We start from the raw sequence: 24,852 nt of genomic DNA, 5'->3' as shown, positions 1-24,852 counted from the left end.
ATTAGGACTCACAGGTAGTCTGGCTAGCTGATCAAAATCATAGAAGAAAAATGATTGGAAGATCAAAAACACATCTGGCAGAAAGAAATATAGTGTATGGTAAATGGGAGTGCATATAAAATGAGAAAATCTTGGTATTAAAAGTTAACATCAGTCCAAGAGTTTCAAAAATAAGGCATATGGAAAAAATAAATCCAAGAGTTCCCAGCATGGAAGTGGCATTAAACAATGAAGTAGATAGAATAACAGTCAACTGGTGACAGCAAGCTCTCGCTGGTGTCCTAGCGTATTAACACGTATTAACATATTAATTAGGAAGTGGTGCTGGTGACAGAGACAGAGGTTAGGTGTCACCCAGAAGCAGGGGCTCCCACTTTCCATAATGAATCAAGCTACTGCTATCTATAAATGTCCAATCTGCAAGCAACAAAGACTAACAAAGCCCATATCATGGCACCATTCCTTAAGGAGACCATCTGTCCATTTGATGGCAATTTGCCCATAGTAAGCCCCTTCCACCTTTAAAAGACCTGTGATTGATTCAGATAGGAACAGACCTTTTTTTGGTATAGCTTGCCTTTCCTGCCCTCAGAGTCTCAGCCAGCATCACTAACCAAGAGTTTGTTTTACCTGCATAGGAACCCACACACAGCACAGCAGGCGTAAGGTAGTCCAATGACATGGATATACACCAGTCATATCACTTCCATGAAAATGTGGATTTGAGCAACAAGTAGGCCGTGATGGACAATGCAGATTAATCCTCTACAGGCCTCTGTAAGGAAGAATTTATGGCTCCAGCTGCCCAGGTGTTGTCAGCCCTTTCAGAAACAAACAGCCCCACTTCCTGTGGTGACCGCCATCCAGCAACAGATCCAAGCATGAACATAAAGCATCAGCGAACCCACAACAGTGAGTCAGGCCATTTTAGCTTCAGCACTCAAACAAAACAGCCAAGTCTGACAACACTTCTGCTCAGACTTATTCTCAACATCTCCTGCCCAGTCTTATTCCTTTGCCTTTTGTTCCCACATTTGTTTTACCCAAGGGCAACTGTGGTGTTTTAAGAACTAAGAACACATGGTAAGTATTCATTGAGAAATGTTAAAGTTAATAATATTAGATGAAATTAAAATGTTGCTTGTCATTTACAGTTTGTTTGTTGAGGGTTTTAGTTTAAAAAATTTCCCCTGGAATTTGTACAGATTAAAGATTTCTTGGCGGCCAGAGGACACATTACTACCTGTTTGTTTCTCACAGCATCATTCAGAGTTTGCATTGTTACTTCCCTGGGGGCTCAGCAGTAAAGAATCCTCCTGCTAATGCAGGAGACAAGTTCAATCCCTGCTACCGGAAGATCCCCTGGAGAAGAAAATTGCAACCCACTCCAGTATGCTTGCCTAGGAAATCCCATGGACAGAGGAGCCTTGTGAATTACAGTCTAGGGGGGTTGCAAACAATGCCTAACAAACATCCTATTCTCTAATAAAAACTCCATCTCAGTCTAAAGAACCCACCTGAATTACATTTTCTGAATGAATCTCAGGCATAGAGTGGGAGACCCAGCGCTGCAGTCCCCAACCTCCCTCCTGATGACCTGAGGTGGAACTGATGTAATAATAGAAATAAAGTGCACACAAAAAATTTACCCTATTTGAATTATCCCCTAATCATCCCCCACCCTCCACGACAGAAAAATCTTTCTTCGATGAAACCAGTCTCTGATGCCAAAAAGGTTGGGGACCGCTGCCCCAGAGCATGGTACAATCTCAGGACATTTTTATGAATCTACACAATGCACTGTCGTTAAATCTGTATCTGAAACTTATTCCTGGGATTAATACTCTCAGTTTATGCTAAGTTAAGTAGCAAGTAAATAAGTTCTCAAGTATCTTTCTTTACCTGAAATGTACACAAAATGTATTTGATATGTATCAAATTCTGGCGTTTCCTCACTGGCCTTCCACCGCCTTCCTCCGCTTGCGCCAACTCTCTCGCGACCCCCAAGCTGAGGCCCCTTCCGGGGTGGGGGTAGGGGGGAAACCCGGACCCCCAGGGAATTTCTCGAATTCTCTCCACCCTTCCCTCCACCGGGCCTGCGGCCCTACCGGCCGACCCAGAGGCCTCTGGGGCCTGGTGCGGGCCGTGGGGCTGTGAAGACAGGATCCCAGAGTGGCCTGGCTCACGGTCCAGAGGCTCCTGATCTGCCTGGCCGGGGAGTGAGGACCGGGCGCCCGGCGCTGCCGCCGCCGCCGTGATGACCCATTGCCAGAAGGCCCTGCGGCTCGAGCGGAAATCCCCACAGGAGAAAGCTGAGGAAGGTGCCACATCACCCCGAGGAGTGAATCTGACCTCTACACCTGGGAGGTTGCCCTCCTCCGACAGCCTCACACTCCCTCTGAAGACGGCTACTTCAAGGCGCACAGTAAGCTTCCCAGTGACTAACCACAGTCACCACCTACCTTCAGGTTCTTGACCAAAGTGAGGCATCGCAACATTTAAGAGGATGGAGATGGATACTTTTCACCTCTTCATCCGCCTGTAGATGGCCCCCTGGAGTGGAGAACTGCCCTCAAACTCTCAGGACTGTCCTGTTAAGCGTAGTCCCAGTTGCTTCATGAGCCCGACACTTTCTCCACAACCAAGGTGGATGCTTCGGTTCTGTCCAAGAAAGGGAGGACAGTAAAGGAGAAGACAAAGAATATGCTGAAATCGTTAGGAAGCAGGTTTCAGCCACTAAAGCGGAAGCAGAAGAGGATGGAGTGAAGGTCCTCGCGGCCCTGACAGGACGCTGCACTAGCACTAGCGGGCCTTGCAGGGACAGCGGCTCAGATTTGCTTTATGACGACTTTACGACGATGACGTGATGCCGAAGATGAGGAGGACGAAGAGCCGAGGGTTAGGATGATGGGGTTCTGTAAATGAGGACTCACGTTGGGCTCCTTCAAGGCCCCTGTTCTGCCGTGCCATCTCAGGCCAAAAGGAAGGGAGACAGTGAGGATCTAGCAGCAAAAACCTATGACCTGGGTGGGGAAAACATGGCTTCTGCTGACTCCTCCAATGGATATCAGTTGGTGCCTTTTTATGGGCCTCTTAATGGAAGGAAAGTAACCCTCCACAGAATGTCTGATTCTTGGATACTTTACCCTTCCATCACTGAACTGATTTATTCTTTTTTTTTCTTTATTTCATTAAACTTCCACTTCCACTTCGTCTCTACAAAGTGTTCGCAGCAAAACACGTCTGTTTTTATATTCTTGAAGAATTAGATAGTCTTTCATCAAACAAAATGAATAAAATTCTAAAAATTTCACAGGCTAAAATAATCTCAAAATGGATCATAGCTCTAAATGTAAGAGTTTAAGCTATGAAAAATTTAAAGAAGAACGCAGGAGAAATCTTTAGTAACTTTGAGTCTGACAGATTTCTTTGCTACTAAACAGCATGAACAAAAAATAAATAAACAGCATGAACAAAAAATTTTTCATAAATTTAATGTCATTAAAATTTAAAACCTTTGCTCATGAAAAGACCCTGGTAATGAAAGAAAAGGTAAACCGCAGGCTGAGAGAAAATATTTGCAAAATATATATTGAAAAAGGACTTGTAGCTAGAAGATATAAGGAACTCTTACAACTCAATAATAATATAAATAACAATAAGTTTGGGCAAAACGTTTGAACTATTGCTTTACTGAAAAAGATACATAGATGACAAATGAGCTGAAAATATGGCCCATGTCATAAGTTACTATGAAATTAAAGGGCATTTAGATGCAAATAATCTGCAAATTGAAAACCTGATATATCACTGAAATTTCTAAAACTTGGAAGACTAATCAGACCAACTGCGAATGAGCATGTATTCCATAAGGTTATGGAAAAACCCGAATGAAGAAACTTAAACTTCTGGAACTTCTGGAACTCCTACATGACGCTCTTTTAAAAGTAATATTGTACAGTCACTTTGGGTCACTGATTGGCTTTGTATTAAAAATATAAATCAGCAATTTCACTCTAGACATTTATCCCAGAGAATGAAAAATATATGTTTATACCAGTTTTATTCATTATAGCCCTGGAAACAACAAGATGTCCATCACCTCTCAAATAGAAAAACAAAACTATGTTATAGCCTTGCAATGAATTACTACTCGGCAATAAGGAGAAAGATGCGTATGATAGATACAATGTGGGTAAATCTCAAAAACATTTAAGAGTTCACAGTGAATGTCTCCATCAGTGATACCATCAATGGTAAATTCTAGAAAATGAAAGCTAATCTGTAGTGACAGTAAGCAAATCAGTGGCTTCCTTGAGCAAATGGGCAACAAGAAACACTCTGGCCTGATGAAAATATTCCATATCATGAGTGTAGTGGGGGTCACACAGGTGTATATATATGTCAAAAGCCATAAAACATAAAATAATTCATGGAATTATTTTATATAAATTATACTGCAATAAAAATTTTTAAAGAACACTTGCAAAGATTGTTTAAAGGATGATCAATATATGAAAGTAGGGCTTGAATAAATATTTGTACACCCACATTCATAGCAGTTTTGCAAGATAGACAAAGGGTGGAAACAATCCAAGTGTCTATGATCAGAAGAATGTGTAAACTAAATATGATATATACATACAATTAATTATTATTCAGCCTTAAAAATCTGGCACCTGGTACAACATAGATGAACCTTGAAAACATTATGTTAAGTAAAATAAACCAGTTACAAAAGGATGAATAATATATGGTTCCACTTATATGAGGTTCTTAGAGCAGTTGAGTTCATAAAAGCAGAAAGTAAATGGTAGTTGCCAGAGGCTAAGAGAAGAGAATGGGGAGTTAGTGTTCAATGAATCAGAGTTTCAGCTGGATTCTGGAGTTGAATGGTGGGGATGGTTGCACAAACAATACGAACGTACTTAATGTCATGGAATTGTGCATTTTTTAACTTTCAAAAAGGTAAATTTAGTGTTACGCACATTTTACCACAATTCAAGAGGTGGTGAATATACTATGTGAGAGGAAAAGGTGGACAACCCTTTGAAATTAGTGCTTTGTTTCTGTGGGTAGGGAAGGCTTGGAAACCAAGATGAGGTGATTTGCAAGGAATAATAGAGTAATCTCGCCGTGCAAAACTGATAAGGAAGGGATCAAGGAGACTAAAAAGAAAGAACTTCAAATAGGGACTATCCTGACCAAGAGGACAGGTGAACCTAAAAGTCCAGATGATTATCTTTATGCCAAAATGCAAAGAAACAGGCATCTTGAGTCTGTCCCAGATTATATTCCTAATTCCCAAAAGCTTTTTATGGAAGCATGAATTTCATGGGAAATTTCTGGAGAATGGTCTAATGAAAAGATATGAATTTTCATTGGGCCCACTGTCTACACAACAATTTCCCTGTGAGCTAAGAGAAAGGGCCATTAGATTTGGAATCACATCCCCCAGTTCACAAGAGAAACGCTGGCAAGTTGCTAAGACTCAGGAGATCAATAGGACAGAAGAATCAGCTAAACTTACGGGCACGGCAGCCATGGCAACAACCTTGGCAAACCCTCTGCACAGATAGCAACAAGCCACTTCACGATCACTGGGAGCCCAGCCAAGAGAGGGAACACTGAGACAAGGACTTCGTAAATCCTGAGGATAAGCTCCCAGCACATGAGAAACAAAGGACACTTTCCAAAGCATCTCCTTTGATTTCTTCTGATCTTTCTTAATTTAAGAACCCTGGCACTAAAGTCTGGAGATCAGGCCCAGTCTCTCAAAGGGAAGGACAAATTGCTCCAAAGTCCTTAACGTCAAGTCCATTAAAACATTAGATCGACCTGGAGAGACTTTAAACTCTGTGACTTATTTTGAACAAAGGATAATATTCAAGAATCTCAGGTACTTTTAGATACAGGATCAAAGATAACATTAATTCTGGAAATTTGAATGCAAGGAGAGAAATTGTTTTGACTATTGAAGGGTAGAGAGGAGAAGTAGCTGAGGCTGCTGAGTTGTGTAATGGCTGGACACAGCGTGTATGCTCAGTTGCTTCAGTCTTGTCCGACTCTTTGCGACCCCATGGACTGTAGCTCATCAGGCTCCTCTCTACATGGAGTTGTCCAGGCAAGAATACTGGAGTGGGTTGCTATATTCTCCTCCAGGGGATATTCCCAACCCAGGGATTGAACCCACATCTGCCTGCGTCTCCTGTGTTGTAGGCAGATCTTTACCCACTGAGCCACCTGGGAAGCCCAGCTGGACACAGGAGGCCAGAAAAGTTTTCCTGGAGTGGTATTTCCTCTCCCTGAGTGTGTAATTGCAAGAGATTCATTAAGTTCTAGGGATGGAAAGAGCTTTCAAAAGGTTAAAGAGTAGGGTCCCTAAAATTGGACCTGCCAAATGAGAACCTCTGGAACAACACTGTTGCAAATGTGGAATCATATGGAAGTGCAGTAGGTCTATACCAAATTATATAGGATATTAGAGAAAGTGGGACTATATAGGGTGTTGGAGAAATTGGGACTAATCCCATATACCACTTACCCCTTGTACCCTGGTTTGACTGGTCCAAAATAGAGATGGACATTGAATCAACCTTTTAGTAATCTGTGGTCACTGATGTAGCAAATGCATTCTTTTAGATCCCTGTTCATTTTAATCATCAATATAATTTGCTTCATTTGGCCAAAATTATACCTTTATCATCCTACTATACCATAAATTCTTCAACACTGTTTTATCATCTCATATGGTAAATTTTAAACAGGTGTCTTCATTTTATTCAAATAGAAAATGTATTCATTTTATAGATGGCATACTGGATAACAGTGAGAAATAACTGTATTTGAGGCTCTTCCTTTCCTTATCAGTTTATGACTAAAAATGGTAAAACAATTTAACAGAAAAACTAAATTCAAAGACCATTTGCCAAAGCAGTAACTTTTCTGGGAATGTTGTTGTTTTGAAAAAAATTAATTATGTGAACAGAACACAATGTTTGTCCTTGAAACCCACATCACTAAACAGGATGCTAAGAAAGGTATGGATACTGACACAGTGGGATATGATGCTGCAGTATCGTAACTAGATCACATGGCCTCCTGAAAGCAAGTTTCTTAAAGATTACACAGGCAACTCTCTAACCTCTCATCCTATATAACCCAGACATGACTCTCCAGTGGACTCTCCAGTGATCTGATGGCATGGAATTATTGGCATGCCCCAAGGAAATGACAAATGTGTAATGTCTGTCAAATAGTGTTTTCATTTCTGAGTACAGATCAGTTGCCAGCCACTTACTGGTCCATCATTAAAACAGACAGAAAAGGCAATGACACCTCACTCCAGTACTCTTGCCTGGAGAATCCCATGGACGGAGGAGCCTGGTAGGCTGTGGTCCACGGGGTCGCTAAGAGTCGGACACAGCTGAGCAGCTTCACTTTCACTTTTCAATTTCATGCACTGGAGAAGGAAATGGCAACCCACTCCAGTGTTCTTGCCTGGAGAATCCCAGGGGCGGGGGAGCCTGGTGGGCTGCCATCTATGGGGTTGCACAGAGTCGGACACAACTGAAGTGACTTAGCAGCAGCAGCATTAAAACAGAGCAACCCAAAGAGAAAATAGCAAGCCCTTTTGTCACCACCATGAATTTGATTTTATCTGATTCCCACACACTCTCCAGGAATGATGGGCAAGTGAGATCTCCACTGTTAAATGGAAGTGGTAGCATCAGAATAAAGTACTGCCCTTCACAGAAGTGTGCTGCTCAACTGGAAGCCATCCCACGGCAAGGGGCCTACACTGCTTCTTCTAAGAAACACTGTTCTTAAAGAGAAGAACCTTGGTCTCCAAGTATTAGTTATATCTAGTCATGCAGGGCAATGGCTGGGACCTATGGGGAATACTCAAGTAGGAAAGAGATCAATCTGCTCTATTTTAGCAAGTAGATGTTAATGAAAGTTGATTTACATATGTTCTTTTATCATTACTGCAGGTAAATTTTGCAAATGATAATTAACATTTCAAGCAAGAAAGAATGGAAAATGGAAATTAGTAAATGACTTCTAATAGAACATTTTGGAGCAGGAAATGTATTCTTCCAGTGTTCACTCCAATATTGCTGCCTGGCTCATTCAACGGATAAAGGAGCCTGGTGGACTACAGTCCATGGGGTCACAAAGGGTCAGACATGACTGAGCGACTAGCGCGCGCGCACACACACAATAAAACATTTAAAGAAGCAAGAGGATGACTAATGGGCAAAATTTTCCCCAAGCATCCTGAGAATAAAATTATTTTCAAAATATTAACTTGATAACAAACCAAATTATTCTTATCCTTCCATGTATGAATGAATATGCTCACACTCTACTTCCATTTAGGAATATCAGGTGAAATCAAGTGAAACCTATTAAGATATCAAATAGATCACTTCTTCAAGTAGTGTAAATTCAATAAATACAAATTGTTTTTCTGACATAGGAAGACATGCCAATATATAAGTAGAATTAGAATGCAAGATATAGTGACTTTTTAGTTATCTGAAGGTTTGTAAAATCATTGCTTCAATCATATTTCATATCCCAAATTTCTACAGGTAGTTACCACCATAAAAAAGTTAAACTTATATTCTTGTTATATCTAAAAAAAGAAGAAATTTTGATTGAGTAAGGATATTCATTGTGGGCCATTTTTGATCAATGGATTCTCTCTAAATTTATAAGACTTCCTCCACAGCTGTAAGTTTAGACACCGGCATTGTTTTAATGATTTGAAATACTTGCATAATGCTTGCTTTGGATCACATGCATTCAATATAGATGTACAGCAGTGAACCAAAATTAGTTTATTACTTTTATTGACAAATAAAAATAAATGGGAATTGTTTTATTATGACTATTATGAAAATATTACTGCTAAACCATCATTTTTTACATTTATGAAAGCAATAGATTTTAAGCTATATTGCTGCCTCTTACACTGTACGCACACAAGTGCACACATTACTCCTCCAGCCACACACACACACACATTCTTATATAGCTTTATTAAAGGTATGTGAGGAACTTCCTACCATCACGCCACACACCACCATTAATGTATTCAAGTCATGAGAGGATGAACCAATAGGAATAACTCTAGAGAACATTAAAGCAACAGTCAGTCTTGCATTCAAAGCGTGATATGTGGTATGACCATGTCGAGCATCAGCTGGGATATTGTTAGAAATACAATTCAGCTCTCCATCCCCTAACCCAGACGTAGTTTAACAGATCTGTCCTTTAACAAAAGGTGTTAACACCTTTAACTCAGGTGTTTTTGCATGTACACTAAAGTTTGAAAAACCCTGGTCTAGGCTAGTGGTTTTTAAAGTATGGGTTTCTGGACCAACTGCATCAATGTTTCCTGGGACCCTGTTTAAAATGCATGTTTTTAGGATCCCTTTCAGACACATGCATCAGAAACAGTGGGGTTGGAGCCCAGCAGTCTGTTTTACAAGGCTTCTGTGTTCTAACTGGTGGGAGCTGTTTCCGTGATTATTACCCCATCCCCAGTGATGACTGCCATGTGAGAGGGTGGCAACACTGACAACGGCTGGGTAGGAGCAAATAAAAACTACAGGATTGTATCTGTGTGGTTTTATAAGTTTGTGTGTGCCACTCTCCCAGTTGGTTACTCAGCAGCAGCCACAAAGTTCCTTCTTGCTTAAAGGACTCCAAACTCACTATTTCCTCTTCCATCACGGCTTTTAATCTTCTCTTGAAAGTAATGTAGTGAAAGTGTGAGTCACTCAGTTATATCTGACTGCAATTCCACGGACTGTAACTTGCCAGGCTTCTCTGTCCATGGGATTCTCCAGGCAAGATTACTGGAATGGGTAGCTATTCCCTTCTCCAAGGGATCTTCCTGACCCAGGAATCAAACCCAGGTCTCCTGCACTGCAGGCAGATTCTTTACCATTTGAACCACCAGGGAAGCCCCATCTTAGCCTTATCCTTTAAGAAATGTCAGCTCTTTAGAGAAGCCTCTGACCCATCCTATCTAAATTTATCCTCTCTTTTTTTCTGTCTGAACCTTGTTGTTTTCATAGAGTACATCACAATTCACCATTATTGTGTCAGTTTCCCCTACTAGATGACAAGCTTCATGAAGCAGGACCCACTTCTGTCTTGATTACTGTATTTTCCTTAGTTTTTAACAGTATCTTGCAACCCACTCCAGTACTCTTGCCTGGAAAATTCCATGGACAGAGGAACTTTATAGGCTACAGTCCATGGGGTCGCAAAGAGTTGGACACGACTGAGTGACTCCACTTCCTTCTGTATGTAGTAGGCTTAATGACTATTGCAAAATGACAAATTAGGAGATATAATGGAAAAGATGGCACACTCAGATAGGTAGATGGAGCCCTTATTATTAACCGTGGTTCCACTAAGACTCATTCTTTCTATGATCATGTGAAAGTGAAGCTGCTCAGTCGCGCCTGACTCTTTATGACCCCATGGACTGTGGCCTACCAGGCTCCTCCGTCCATGGGATTTTCCAGGCAAGAGTACTGGAGTGGGTTGCCATTTCCTTCTCCAGAGAATCTTCCCAACCCAGGGATCGAGCCTGGGTCTCCCACATTGCAGGCAGATGCTTTACCATCTGAGCCACCAGGGAAGCCCCGTCTATGATCACAGTGAATGAAAAGAAATGAGCTTTGCCACACTAAGTCAAGAAAATAAGTAAGCATAGCTGATTTATAATGCCCAGTAATTTTCAACATTAGAAGTTTGCTAAATACAACATTTTTCTCAGGAACTTAGAATTATGTCACCATAAAAATATGTTATATACGTAGAATAACTTCACCTCAAAAGGAATGACACCAAAACATTAAAATATCAGTGTTTAATTCCCTTTTTGAATGTGTGTTGAATTCAATACAAATTGATACAGAATTTTTCTAGGCCAAAGAAACCAATGTTACATTTCAAAGGCAACTGATTGCAAAAAATATATAATCTGTGTTATACTTCATTTTTTAAAAGAAATTCAGGATCTTATTCTATGCTTAATGTGTAGCAATAATGAAGTCTTCTTGACGGCCAAAGACATCACAAGAAAGGAATGGCACGATAAAGAAATTTTGGTTGTTTTTTTTTTCCTCTTCGTATTATCTTCATATACCAGTAAAAAATATACTCTTTAATAAATAAATATATATAATAAATATTTGCCAACTGAAAATGTATAAATAGGTCCATCCTTTAAAAAAAACAGTCCATCTTGCTGTGGCCTGTTTCCTAGTCCATGTTTCACCCTAACTTTTTACATATAATGTCATCACCTGCAAAATCCTAGAAGGTTCTTAGAATTTATATAGCAATAATCTTGGCCAACTATGTCAATCAATCTCTTCAACATGAAGTATCTATGTGTAATGTAACCTTCAAAGTAAACATATGCCAGAGAGGTGAGGCACCAGCAGCAAACTAGGCTGAATTCCCAGGATCACAGTTGAACAGATTTTCAGCTTCAATCTATGAGTGAGGACTGAGCCGTGTACCCAAGGAAACTAAATCCACTTGTAAAAAGAGATCTTGACCTACTTCAAGTGAAAATATTTTTTGTTTCTTGTTCTCAATATTCTTTCCAAAGTCAGTATCCCAGTGGAAAACAGACTCCATAACATTCTGAATGTTGTCCTGGGTTCCTATTTTATGATGAGAACAGAAACAAGAAAGAATAGTTGTAGTTTGGTTCTTCAGTAAAGACACCAACCCCCTTCAACTGTACATAAGTAGGTCCTTGTACAGTTCAGGAACTCTTTCTGGATCCACTGGTCTAGGCAGGAAATGTGTAAATTTCTGATGTCTTTTGGACCTGGCACCATCTCTTGGAGTTCCATCTTTGTTAAGTGCCACAAAATACCTGCGGCCAGTGTCTCCGTGTTTATATATGTTCGATGAATAGGTATTATACCAGTTCTCTTCAAATTGCTCCCTAAAGATGCATTCAGAAGTCAGTTTCTCCTACAAGAGAGAAGATGGCTACCATTAAAAATGATATTTTTAAGAAAGTTTCCTTAGAAAAATCTCAACTTTTATATTTTTATTTCTTTGTCTATAACTATATCCTTGTCAAAGAAGGAAAAAGGATAAACTGTTTCTGCTTTGTTCTGTTTTAGTTCTCATGTTACCTGGAACTCTTTCTCCCAGGTGACTCCATCCAGCAGTTTATTTAATTCAAAGAACTTTAAGTTGAATGTCAATTTTCAATTTTATTTCCAAATATTGGGTTGGCCAAAAAGTTCATTTTGTTTTTTCCATAAGCTGTTACAGAAAACACAAATGAACTTTTTGACCAACCCAATACTTAATAAATATTCTAAATTTGGCCATGCTTCATTTTATCTCAATTCCCATACCTTAACCACCAAACAGACTTGTAGTTTATCTTGTTCCATCATTAGATGCCAAAGTTCTACACAGCAAATCTCTACTATCATCTTGAAACATTTCAAGATGTTGCTAACATTCAAATTGCTAAATTCAACATTGCTAACATTCAAATTCCTAATTCAAGATCACCACTCCAAATCATATATCCTCCCTTTAGGACTTAATTATTTAATTATACAATACCCATGATTAACTTGTGTCTGGATATTGCTATTCAGTAAATGCACCAAATGTAGTAAAAGCCTGGTAATTTCTTGTCATTTCAAGATGGACTGCATATTGTCCCAAGACACTGACTGCAGTTGCTTTTTTTTAAATCTGACACATACATGAAGAGGGAAGACTGAAGTGAAAGTGTTAGTCGCTCAGTTGTGTCTGACTCTTTGCAACCCCATGGACTGTAACCCAGCAGGCTCCTGTGTCCATGGAATTCTCCAGGTAAGAACACTGGAGTGGCTATCCATTCTCTTCTCCAGGAGATCTTCCTGGCCCAAGGATGGAGCCCAGGTCTTCTGCATTGCAGGCAGATTCTTTGCCGTCTGAGCCACCACGTGCATGTTTTTCTCTTTCAGTTGTGATTCTACTCTTATGAGATTACAAAATGCATTCTCTGTCTTTCTTCTGAACTGACAGAAAGCCCAGGAAGGGCAAGTTTTACCTTTAAAAGGATAGATATTAAGTGGAATACCATTTACTGAAATATGATAACCCATTTTCCTCAGTGTATATAAAGATTCTAACTGTACATTGTGGTCTCAGTTGAGATTTTAAGAAAAAAGAAAGTACCCAATAGTGTCATCTGATAAACCATAAAAGCTAAATTCTCTTTGGAAATAGCTACAGAAATTGAGACGTTAAGAAGGAATTTCGTGTGAGATGATGGGAGGGAGTGGCACACATTTACACTGTAACAATTTTCTTAAACTTATATCAATTATAAGCAACTGTGAACAAATAAATAATGTTACCAGTGAAAGATAAAGATCTACATCATACTGCAGATTGAACTTTATATTATCCTGTTATTCTAATTCTTGTGTTGTTGATGTTTTGTTGTTTAAAAAAGAAAAGAAAAAAATCTTACACTGATGAAATATTAACCTGAAAAGTTTAAAATTTTTAAAGTATTTCCATATTTAAAATATTTATGGTAGACTTACAAATGTGTGCACTTATCCCCAGTGATGAGCTTAAAAACTTCCCAATGCAACTCCAAGAGCACAGCTACTATAATTATGAAGACATCAGATATGGCCCAACTAGTGTGTTGCCATTGTCTATTGTTGTTTACAGTATCCTAAGATTTCATTAAATCATTTCCTATATTGCAAAGGTCAGCAAGTCAGTGATGTATACTTACCTACCTACGAAGGTAGTAATGGGTAGAGAAAATTTATATTAAATGAATGTAAAGAATCTAACAAGGCAAGAAGAAACTGCTCTCATTTTCCTATCTCTGGTCCCAGGATAATGGGCAGAAAGAACTAGTGAACTAAAAGCAATAAAGGTTTAGGGTTTAAGAAGTAGAAGTGAGTTATTAATGCTATGCTACTGCTGTGCTGCTAAATCACTTCAGTCGTGTCCAACTCTGTGCGACCCCAGAGACGGCAGCCCACCAGGCTTCCCCATCCCTGGGATTCTCCAGGCAAGAACACTGGAGTGGGTTGCCATTTCCTTCTCCAATGCATGAAAGTGAAAAGTGAAAGTGAAGTCGCTCAGTCGTGTCTGACTCTAGCGACCCCATGGACTGCAGCCTACCAGGCTCCTCCGTCCATGGGATTTTCCAGGCAAAAGTACTGGAGTGGGATGCCATTGCCTTCTCCGATTAATGCTATACTACAGTCTAAACAAATGGAAATTTATCAAGATAAATACTTTTCATTTCTACTTAAGTACGTATATTTATATATTTCTTCTGATATGCATTACTGGTAGCTATTTTACTTTAAAAAATGGATAGTCATTATTTAATGAATTACAGTAATTTAAAAAAAAATACGTACTGATCCATATAGTTCTCCTTTGTCATTCATTCCAAGGTAAAGACCACTGTCCACACCTCTAATACTGACAAGTCCCACTGCCACACTGATGAATTCCAGGATACCTGAATTTATAAACAAAACAATGATTTGCATTTATTAAACAACATACAACTAATGAAAATCTTCCAAAGAGTAGTAGATCAAATTGCTAAATATAATACTATGTGTGGAAGTCCTTCATAAACTGAAAAGTGCTGTACAATTGTCATTATGATGAAACTCCCATTTTATAGATAAAAAAACTAAAAAAAGAAAAAACCGTTCATTGTGATATAGCGTTAAAGGTATAAAACCTTAAACAAAACTAACCAGGGTTTGAATCCAGTTTAGTAACTTACTGAGTACATAAGTCATTTGTCTTTTTTGAACTTCAATGTCTTCATACATAAAAGAGTGAAATGCTTCCTTACAGGAGAGTGGTAAGGACTAACATTTTTAGGCAACCAATAAATGGAAGCTATTACTACCATAATTAGTATATAATAGAGATGTTCTTGGTTCTCCTTGATTCCACTAATTATAACCATGTCCTGTTAATTGTTTTGCTTTGCTTTTGCTTAGTATGAACTAAGTAACTTTTTTTCTAGCAGCAGCCAATATACTTTATATGGATGCATTAGTATTTAGTAGTTTATAAAGGGCTTCTACTTTTACTTTCCCATCTGGTCCTCAAAAACAACCTCCTAAAATAAGTATGGAAGATATTATTATTCCATTTTACATACAAAGAAACTGAGGTTTGCCTAAAGATAATGATATTTGTAATTAACAGAACAGATACTTGGAGTCATATCTTCTGAGCCCTAATTCAGTGTTTATACTTTGGAACACTGCTTCAAGAAAGTAGTTTCAAAAATTACAGATTATATAATATGCTGTTTCCCATCCCATGATTCTTAAAGATAAATTTTATGGTTCAAAAAGTTAAATGATTTTATAATTCATGAAATGTGATAGCTAAATACCAAGAATTTAACATGCAAATAGATTTCACTTTCAGAAACTTTCCAGAATTGAGCAACTAAACAACAACAAACAGGTAAATTAGTACAAAAAAACTCTCCACTCAACACTATTAATACACTATAGTTAAAAACAACAACAACAAATACAACCCTTAATGCTTCCCTCTGCATCATTCTTTTCCTTGGCACACACTAACCTGTGGACTAGTGTCTTTGTCTTGTTCTTCTCTTTAGACTCTTTGCTGAAAAAGTATATAGCAGACTTTCTATGCTTGGAACTGCCTTCCTCAATAGCTTTCTACCTTCACCCCTTCGCCTTGTCTTAAGATCCACGACAGTATAAATGTGTACCATTTAGCCTAACTCTTGCTCTTAAGTCATTTCTTGATTTATTGTACTACAAGTTTCTGTTTGGACACATGATATTACTAAGGCCAAGGGAAAATACAAAATCTGGCTATTTGCTTATATGAAGGGCTCTGTTCTGCCCAGATCCTAATTCATTCATTGGCAGAAACATAGATGCTTAAGCTCTAAACATAGATTCTTAAGAGCTCAAAGGAGCTCTTTCAAACTATTAGGAGATCATGTAGAACATTAGACCTAACAAGGATCTAACAGCAACAATATACTGCCAAATTTCCTGTAAGCGGCTTGCCCAAGGCCAAGAGGAGAAAAGATATATAGTAGGAAGACACAGACCCCAGAGGATAGCCATTATGATAACTGATAGAGAGGTAGGAAGTAGAGGAAAATTAAACTTACTACCAAGCTCATTAGTGATCCCTATTAGAAACAAAAATAAAGACCCTAAACATGACTGGTAGAAGAAGACACATTGATGGAATTTCATCCAGGATATACTTACAATGTATAATTACTTGAAGTTGTAATGAATATTACATTCAAATTGAAAGTGCACTGTGGCTCACTTGTAACTTAACTCTCTTCAGGTATCTGATTTACATTAAGACACTCTTGTCTTTCAAAGAACAGGAACTGATTAACTGATTAGACTGCATAGTAGAACTAGTTTTCAAGTATAATAAAAGTTTCGTTTCCATAGATATTAATTATAAAACAGATCTTATAATGTATTCATTTTTCTCACAACTAAATCATAAACCACATGCACTTTAAGTCTAATCTTAAAATAATGCTGCTATCTTGTCCAAAAACATGTTAATTGTAAAAAGACAAGCAATTACATATATTCTTAGAATAATTATATTCAATACCTTCAACTTCATTAAACGATATGAAAAGTCTCATATACATATAACAAGGTCGAAATAATTTTGTGGTGTCTCATGGGAGCTGATGGGAAAAAGGTTATGTGCTTTTCATGTTCCTCTTAAAGATTTTAGCCACACTTTTAAATTCTGATCCTTTTTCTCCACAAGGAAATAGTATACCACACAGTAATTTGTAATCATTTGATTCTTAAATGAGATTTGACAAGTCTTTCTTATTTATAATATGAGGTGGCAACTAAGCTAATTCCTGAACAAAGAGTAGACATGAAAAACTTTCCTTTAGAGGTAATCACAGATTTTAGATAGATTTTCTAATGCCCAGTGTCCCATAAAAAGACTTGGAGGTACTTTGTCTTTCTGGTATCATTTTCAAAGCCAGCCTTTTAAAAAATCATAATAAACAGGTGAGTCAACCCACAATGCAACCACATCAGACAAATCTATGGAGAATAGGGGAGAAGAAAGGAAAAGCCTTTAAAGGAATATGTTTGATCTCAGGCTAAACTTTTTTTTTAAGTAATGATTCCATGTTTACGTATTAGGTAAAATCTTTCTACTACACTACTGTGCAGAAAAACTCTATTATAAATACAGAGCTAACTCAGATAGGGAATTTTTTAAGCCTCACTGGGACTTTTTGTTTTTATTCTATTGATGTGGTTTTAAAATTTTAAAACACAGTATTGTGAATTTTTTAGTTAATCATGGTCAAATTAGTATAAATAATCAAAAATGTTATCTACTTTAACATCTCAAATAGTACACCTTAAGCATTTTCAGAATTCTTACTTTGATGACAAAGAAATAAATTTTAGAGAGAATAAATAATTTCATAGTTAATCATTGAAGAACTAAGAAAAGAAGGCAAAGACAAAGAGAATCATATAATATTGCTGTTGATGTTGTTGTTTAGTTGCTAAGTCATGCCTGACTCTTCTGTGACCCCATAGCCTGCAGCCTGCCAGTCTCCTCTGTCCATGGGATTTCCCAGGCAAAAATACTGGAGTGGGTTGCCATTTCCTTTTCCAGAAGATCTTCCTGACCCAGGGATTGAACTCACTTCTGCATTAGCAGGTGGACTCTTTACCACTGAGCTTCCTGGGAAGTTCATTTAATATTACACATGCATGCTGAATATATACTTCCTTCTCATCTACACTTCCTTGTAGTAAATTACGGTGCTTTAGCTATCAAATGCCACTAGGATGCACTGTAATGCACTCTAGAGGTTGTTACTCATTTAAGCAACCATACTAATCTGGGTTATCCTTCCTTTGTGTAACAGTAAATATTTTGCTCCTATAAGTACCCCTGCACCACAGAGTGACTTAACCCAGTACAAAAATCAGTCCAAGTCATATTTTTGCAATTACTAAATAAGCATACAAAATTTTAGCAAAAACAAAATTTCCACTAAGATGGTCATTCTGATAGGCAACATCTGTATCTTAAAGAATGGAATAAAATACCAGTTTGATGAATGTTATCAAGTCGACAAATATTTACTAATCTCTTCCCATAGAGTCAGTCTTATAAAAAGACACAAAGTAGAAGAACTACTTGACTTTGGGGAGATCATAGTTAAATTACAAGTATCTTAAAAGTAGAATTTCCAAAGTTATACCATGTATCACATGGACCTCCCTGGTGGCTCAGCAGTAAAGAATCCACCTGCCAAGCAGGAGACATGGGTTCCATCCCTGGGTCAAGAACATGCCCTGGAGAAGGAAATGGCAACCCCATTCCAGTATTCTTGCCTGGAAAATCTAATGAACAGAGGAGTCTCGAAGGCTACAGTCCATGGGGTCACAAGAGTTGAACTTAGTAACCTCACCACCACCACCACTGTGTATCAGAGGGGATGGGGGGTGGGAGAGCCTGACTATTACCTAAGCTTAACTTCTACGTGTTCTACTTATAGACATTAACACATTTGCCCTCATTTCTAAATCTTTCTGGTAGCTGGAGGGTTTTTCTGTAACAAGTGAAGTGCAGTAATTACTCAAGATGAGGGAACTGAGCCACCTGGTGTCAGCAAAGTTCTTTAGATGTGGAATTTCAGCCTCTTCAATTTAGAAACCACTTTCTGAAAGTGACCCCAAGGTTGGCCACTGGGTCATGACACTCTGGACTCATAGTCAATGGGAATTTGGAAAAGATCAGTGGAAGTTGCAAACATGTGGGGTTTAAAAAGTTAATTTTCTAAGCCTTTAAGTGCTACCAAATGACCACCACATGCTCATTTCCACATCTAGGGTTACAAATGCCCCCTCAAACTGAGATTTACACTTTTCCAAAGTTTTAATGAGGACTTCAAGTCAAAAAGAGAAAGCCAAATAAGAACAAGGGATGAGAACAAGAGAGGGCCCTTCAGAGATAAGACTCTCAGAGAATTCCACTGCTAAGGAAGGGAGAAGGAAAGCTGACCCTGTGTTAGGCAGGCCCTTTCACATAGCTGCTGACAGGTAAACGGAGTCTTTAAAAAGAGGTATAATGATTCTATCTAGTGAAGTTCCAAGTTGGGTGATCAAAATCCTTCAAGAGTGTTAGCCAGTTAACTCGAATATGATGAACACTTCCACAGTAGAGGAAAGATCCTGGGCTTTTAGAGCAGGAGAGCATCTTAAAAAGAATTACCTGATTTAACCCCATCATTGTACAGACAAGGAAAGAAAACTCAGGCTCACTGGTTAAAGCACGTGCTAGTCACACAGCTAAGTAAGGAGGAATTACAGTAGAAACTTTATGGTTTCCCAATCTAGTCTCTTAGCAATCTGCCTTAACAATATTTGGGTTTTGTGTTTTTTCCTTAACTCCTTCTGCTCCCAGTCACTGTTGGAGGTATTCAGAAACATGTTTCTTTGTGTTCTCACCCATGTCTTCTTTCTCTTCCCTACTTCCTCTTACCTATGGTCAATACCAAGATCTTTGCTTCAGGATTTCATAATTTCTAAAGAGGATCTTGATTAAGGGACTGGGCATGCTCTGTAGCCCGATAAGCTTTTCGTTTGTTTCTCACCAAACTTTAACAGCGCAGAGAACTGCAGGCAGGTGAGCCTGACAGGAGCGAAGGTGCCCATGGAGAGTTAATCTGTTACCTGCTCAACATGTGTGGTGCTCTAGGTAGACAAGTAAAAGCTCGCTTCCTATTTTTGAGCAGTAACCATAAAAGCATCATCAACTGCCTGGCTGTAAGGCAGGTCGAAAGAAGCGGAAGGCTTTCTGTTGTTAACTTTTGTTAAGTGGACAGGTACTGGGGGGAACGTGGGGGGCGCAGGAGAAAATAATAGGGATTAAAAAAAAGAAATAAACTGCGAGGTAAGAAGTGCGGGAAAGATGTGGCTCCGAGTCCAGGGCTCTGCGTCCCAGGCAGCCAGGTGCGGGAAGAGCACCCCCCTCTCCCCTCCCGCCCCCTCCAGCGTCTGGAGCAGCAGGCCTGCCGGCGATCGCAGAGGCCGGCGGACAGGCAAAATCCTGGGGTCCCGTAAGTCCCAGCCTGCACTTGGCACCCAAAGGGTCTCTCGAGCTCCCGGCCCCGCGCAAGCCGGAGTCGCTCAGCAGGCGAGCAGGGAGGAGCACGGGATGCGGGCGCCCGTACGTACCGAAGAGGCTGTGGTCCTGCCGGGTGCCCTGCACGCTGCCGTCGGGCAGGATCTGCAGGTGGAAGCCGGTGCGGCAGTAGAGCTGCCGGCGGCGCAGGAAGCCGTGCAGGTGCGCCAGCTCCGCCGCCCCCGGGCCGCCGCGGGCGCCTCGCTCCGCCGCGCTTCGGCGCTCGCCCAGCAGAGGCGGCCGCTCCCCGGCAGGAGGCAGCAGGAAGTGCGAGCCCACCTGCTGTCCCAGGCCCTCCAGGCCGCCCAGGAAGCCCCCGACTTCGGCTAAGGGAGCCATGGAGCGGCCAGAGGGCGAGGCGGACGATCCGGAAAACAAAAGACACCCCCACCCCACAAGCAAAGCAGTAGCGGGGATGGGGAGGTGGATGAGAAAAAATGATGGCCAAACAAGCGCCAAAAAAAAAAAGTTAAGGCCCAGTTACTCCCGTGAGGTCGCAGGATGGACTTTGCACTGAAAGCAGGGACGCTTTCACTGTCTTGGAGCGATCTTCTCTGCCGGGGTAGGTGGGAGCCGGCTGCTGGCCTTGCAGAAACATCTATAGGCTGCCGCTGCCAATACTAAGGCTGGGGCTCGGGGCTGGGGCTCCAACTCCGCAAACTGATCAGATCAGAGTCCTGTGTACATACACACAGTATATATGCGGGTCCTCTTGACATATGCTAATCAAGTCCTTTCATGCGCGCTGGGGAGGTTTCCGTTTGAAATCTTAAACCGGCCTCCTCTCAACACGTTTTTGCTCTTCGGAAGTGACCAGAAGGAGCCCTTGACGGCTCTCTATCAGTGGCAGTCGCAAAAAAAAAAAAAAAAAAATCATTCCCACCATTGGCCAGAGCTGGCCAGCAACTTCGGGGAGGCGCAGTCAAGGCCCCTCTTTGCGGTCGTCTCTGGAACAACCGTGATGCCGTGCGGCTGCGGCCGTGCAATCGCCTTTGATGTGAGCTCCTTTGCAGTGATAGATCGCTGCTGAAAGGAGCCCAACTTGGCAGGTAGATTGAAGAAGGGAAAGGAGGGGTGCGGGGGAGGGGGAAACTGGGAGGGGGGAAGCAGGGAGGAGGGGATGGGTAGAAGGAGGAAAAGGAAAGGAGAGAACTGGACCCCTTGGGAGCTGCTGGGAGCCTGCAGTGGACAGGTGCAAAAAAAAAAAAAAAGGTAAGAGAAGGAGAAGGAAAAAGGGCGTTACCCGAGGCTTAGACCTGCCCAGACACACATGAAAGGAAAATCAAAGCTTTGACAGTTTAACTCACTAATTTTAAAACACTAATAAAATGTACAAGCATTACTCGTTTCTTTTATCATTTAGATGGGGGATTTTCTTTACATAATCAAGGTTAGGTTAGGAACACACACACACCGCCCCCTACCCAGGTTCTCTTTAATGTTTATCTTTACTCAGATAACACATGATATAACCTTCTATCAGCATGGAAATTTAAAATTGTGCACTGTTTGTAAACTTTTAAGCAACTTTATATAATAACATAATCTAATTGTGAATCTAGGGATTAAGAATAAATCCAAGTAGGCTGAAAAGAGATGGTCCATATTCTTATGGATACCACAAACAGAAAATGAATGTCTGTAATAGGGTCATAAATGACAGGTGACCTCTGGGATCTTTATCCAGTCTAAGAGCACCTCCCTATTCTTAGTTGCATTTGCTTTCAGACTATATTTTTTTGATTGTTCACATTTGAATTATAAAAACAAATAAATGGAAAATGGTGTTGCTTCTTGATGTGTTTTTGAGACCCAGAAAATTGCATGTGGAACTGCCCAGTGCATATTTGTCAGATCCAAAGTCATTGAGGTGAAGGAGCTGGATACACATGCATTTAAAACTTCAAACTTTGGTTTTGTACCACTAGTTAAATTTAAGATCTTTATGTTACAGTTTTTCAGTGGCCAAAGTGTTGAGAATCATTTGGCAGGTTTTTATACTTCCTCTAAGCATAAAAGTTTTAGGAACTCCCTGAAAATGAGTTTTTCAGCCCCATTTCACGGTCTGCTTAACAAAGGCCTCAACTTGGGAGTGCAGATGGATGGCATTTTTTATTTTATTTGCTGTGAAGGGATTTTTGCTAATTAATTGGCAGGTGCTTTAGAGTAGGTAAAGTTACACCTTTTCATCACTACGGCCCTAAGTACTGACCCTTGTGCAACCAAGTTATAAAAGAGTCCTTAAAGCAAGTGATTTACTGTTGATAGATATGAAATAAAACAAAAACACTGGCTTAAAACAATAAACAAATACATCACTTTAGAAATGTACACAGCTAAGTCTGTTTTAAAGGTTGTACCAGGTAAGTGTCATATTATTTCACCTTTCAAATAACAGCAATCTGTCTTGTGGTAGGACCCCCAAATCCACCATAATCAAGATTTCAAAGCACATCTGTGTAAACATTATCACATCAGTGGAAAACATCAACCAATGAGCTTTTACTTTGAACCAAATCTTCTTAATTGCAGAGTTAAATCAAAGAAAGTTAGATCAAAGTTATATGAATCTCATAGCAGGATAACTAAAGTAGCCAGTACATACATTGATCACTTTTAAAGAAGATACTTAAAGGTTTAAAACTAAGATCAAGTACCTTTAATGAGGTTTGTTTCAAGGTCTAACTTCTGTACAATATATAATGCTGTTAATTATTCCACAGTGGATATATAACATCATCATTTGCTCCTAGAGGTACCAGTTCAGTCTGTGAAATATTTCCCCACATGAACACTTTGAGTCTTGCTGTGGAATTTATATCTCTCCAACTGTTAAGTCTCTTGTATTTCATATATATATATAAATATATATGTATATAAAATTGTAAAATATAGAGAAATTTTACCCATAGTTGCAAAAGCCCCAAAACTTTAATAATAAAATTACTACCTCTGTACAACTTTAAAATTTTCAAGTCTATGACCTTATTTGGTCACCACAATAATGCTATGAAATAGGCAGATTTCACTTTTTAAAGAAAAAAAAAAATGTCCTGGATTCTAGTTCAGGGTTTAGTTCAGAATCTTACAACCCACAGAAATTTCCTTAAACTCTCTAAATGCCTCTTTCCTCTTTTGCAAAATAAGTATAATATATTGTACTTATAGAACTCTTATTGTACAATAAGAACTCCTACATAATTCTCTATGCCAAGGTTTGCTATGAGACTTACATGTAAAAATATCTTGGAAAGTGGTTTTAAAACTAAAATATTTTCTACACGTGTAAAATGCTAGAAACCTACAGTTGTTGAGAAAAATTTTTGCTTTACAATTTAGCAAGTATAATTTATTTGAAATACAAAATGAATCTTTTTTCCTCAAACTAAGTCCTTACTGTGTAAATTTTGAATGGTGCTTAATGCCATTTTATGAAGGGCCAGAATAGAAACAAAAAGATAAGGATTTCTTTTGTTTGCACTAGTCATGTGACAGGAAAAGATAACACTAAAGATTTTTTCTGCACATGCTGTGATGATATCATGGGAAGTTAAATAATTTTGAAGAGTGTTTTACAAGAGTGCATTATTCAGCTTTTAAGTATACACTGCAATCTAATCAACTTTACCTATACTTCCTAGAGACCACACTTGCCTTGCTGTTATACAAATACGTGGTACAATTTCTACTTCCACAAAATGTCCTTACAGTTTTCCAGGCTATACTATTCTGATGTAGTTTTGCAGCAAGCACAGTGTTATGAATCAATGGAAAAGAAATCTTTTGCACATAAGAAAGGAAGTAATGTCTTTGAATAGTTCTACATGTATCTAACTTGAGAAAAAGAGAAGAGCTGATTTAAGAATATAAATCATGGCTTATACTCTCAATAAGTTACAAGTACATTTGCCCAGCATTGTTTATTATTTGTAATTACAAGGTATTGGCAGCAACATAAATTTCTACACATGGGAAAATGAATGGAATAATTATGATACACTCACACAATGGAGCATTATATAGTTGGAATAAAATAATGAGATCAGTTCAGTTCACTCTCTCAGTCATATCCGACTCTTTGTGACCCCATGAACCCCAGCACACCAGGCCTCCCTGTCCATCACCAACCCCCGGAGTTCACCCAAACGCATGGCCAAACCATGTCCAGTTCCTCTTCCCTTTCTGCCATAAGGGTGGTGTCATCTGCATATCTGAGGTTGTTGATATTTCTCCCGGCAATCTTGATTCCAGCTTGTGCTTCCTCCAGCCCAGCGTTTCTCATAATGAAAGAAGGGAAGTGAAAAGCAAAGGAAAAAAGGAAAAATATACCCGTTTGAATGCAGAGTTCCAAAGAATAGCAAGGAGAGATAAGAAAGCCTTTTTCCGTGATTAAAAACGAATGAGATAGACCTCTATAAACTAACATGGAATGGGCCCAGAAAATAGTATTATTTGTAAAAGAGCAAAGTTTTAGCATGCTTTAGATATAATGTGCTATCCTTTCTCGAAGAAAGAAAGAAAATAAAAAGCTTTTTATATATGCTTTTTTTCCCCCAAAATAAATACAGGTTGGATAAATCAGAAGCTAAT

The 24,852-nt window shown here is 39.3% G+C and overlaps 1 protein-coding gene and 1 long non-coding RNA gene across 2 annotated transcripts in view; both read right to left on the bottom strand.

Moving 5' to 3' along the window:
- The window catches only part of LOC139180237 (uncharacterized), a 233,163-nt gene extending 230,116 nt beyond the window's left edge, over positions 1-3,047 (bottom strand). Inside the window, exon 1 of the long non-coding RNA XR_011564574.1 lies at positions 2,463-3,047. This is a non-coding gene — a long non-coding RNA (uncharacterized lncRNA). The remainder of the gene's footprint in view (positions 1-2,462) is intronic.
- A 7,941-nt stretch (positions 3,048-10,988) lies between these two features.
- On the bottom strand, positions 10,989-21,247 carry FGF20 (fibroblast growth factor 20). Its single transcript, XM_019953346.2, has 3 exons — positions 20,316-21,247; positions 14,451-14,554; positions 10,989-12,018 (listed from the first exon to the last, which is right to left on the bottom strand). The coding sequence occupies exons 1-3, from the start codon at positions 20,599-20,601 to the stop codon at positions 11,773-11,775; spliced, it is 636 nt and encodes a 211-aa protein (XP_019808905.2). The 5' UTR covers positions 20,602-21,247; the 3' UTR covers positions 10,989-11,772.
- Between the last annotated feature and the right edge of the window lie 3,605 nt (positions 21,248-24,852).

Source organism: Bos indicus, chromosome 27, assembly GCF_029378745.1.
Source record: "Bos indicus isolate NIAB-ARS_2022 breed Sahiwal x Tharparkar chromosome 27, NIAB-ARS_B.indTharparkar_mat_pri_1.0, whole genome shotgun sequence".
Taxonomy (NCBI): Eukaryota; Metazoa; Chordata; class Mammalia; order Artiodactyla; family Bovidae; genus Bos; species Bos indicus.
Note: the sequence above shows the minus strand (reverse complement) of the source record. Positions and strands in the feature narration are given on the sequence as shown.

Bases quoted from the DNA above. Each gene is read 5' to 3' on its own strand.
- FGF20 (XM_019953346.2), bottom strand. From the start codon at position 20,601: ATGGCTCCCTTAGCCGAAGTCGGGGGCTTCCTGGGCGGCCTGGAGGGC. The intron at 14,555-20,315 runs GTACGTACGGGC...TTATAAATTCAG, and splicing joins GCAGGACCACAGCCTCTTCG to GTATCCTGGAATTCATCAGT. The intron at 12,019-14,450 runs GTACGTATTTTT...TCTCTCTTGTAG, and splicing joins AAGGAGAACTATATGGATCA to GAGAAACTGACTTCTGAATG.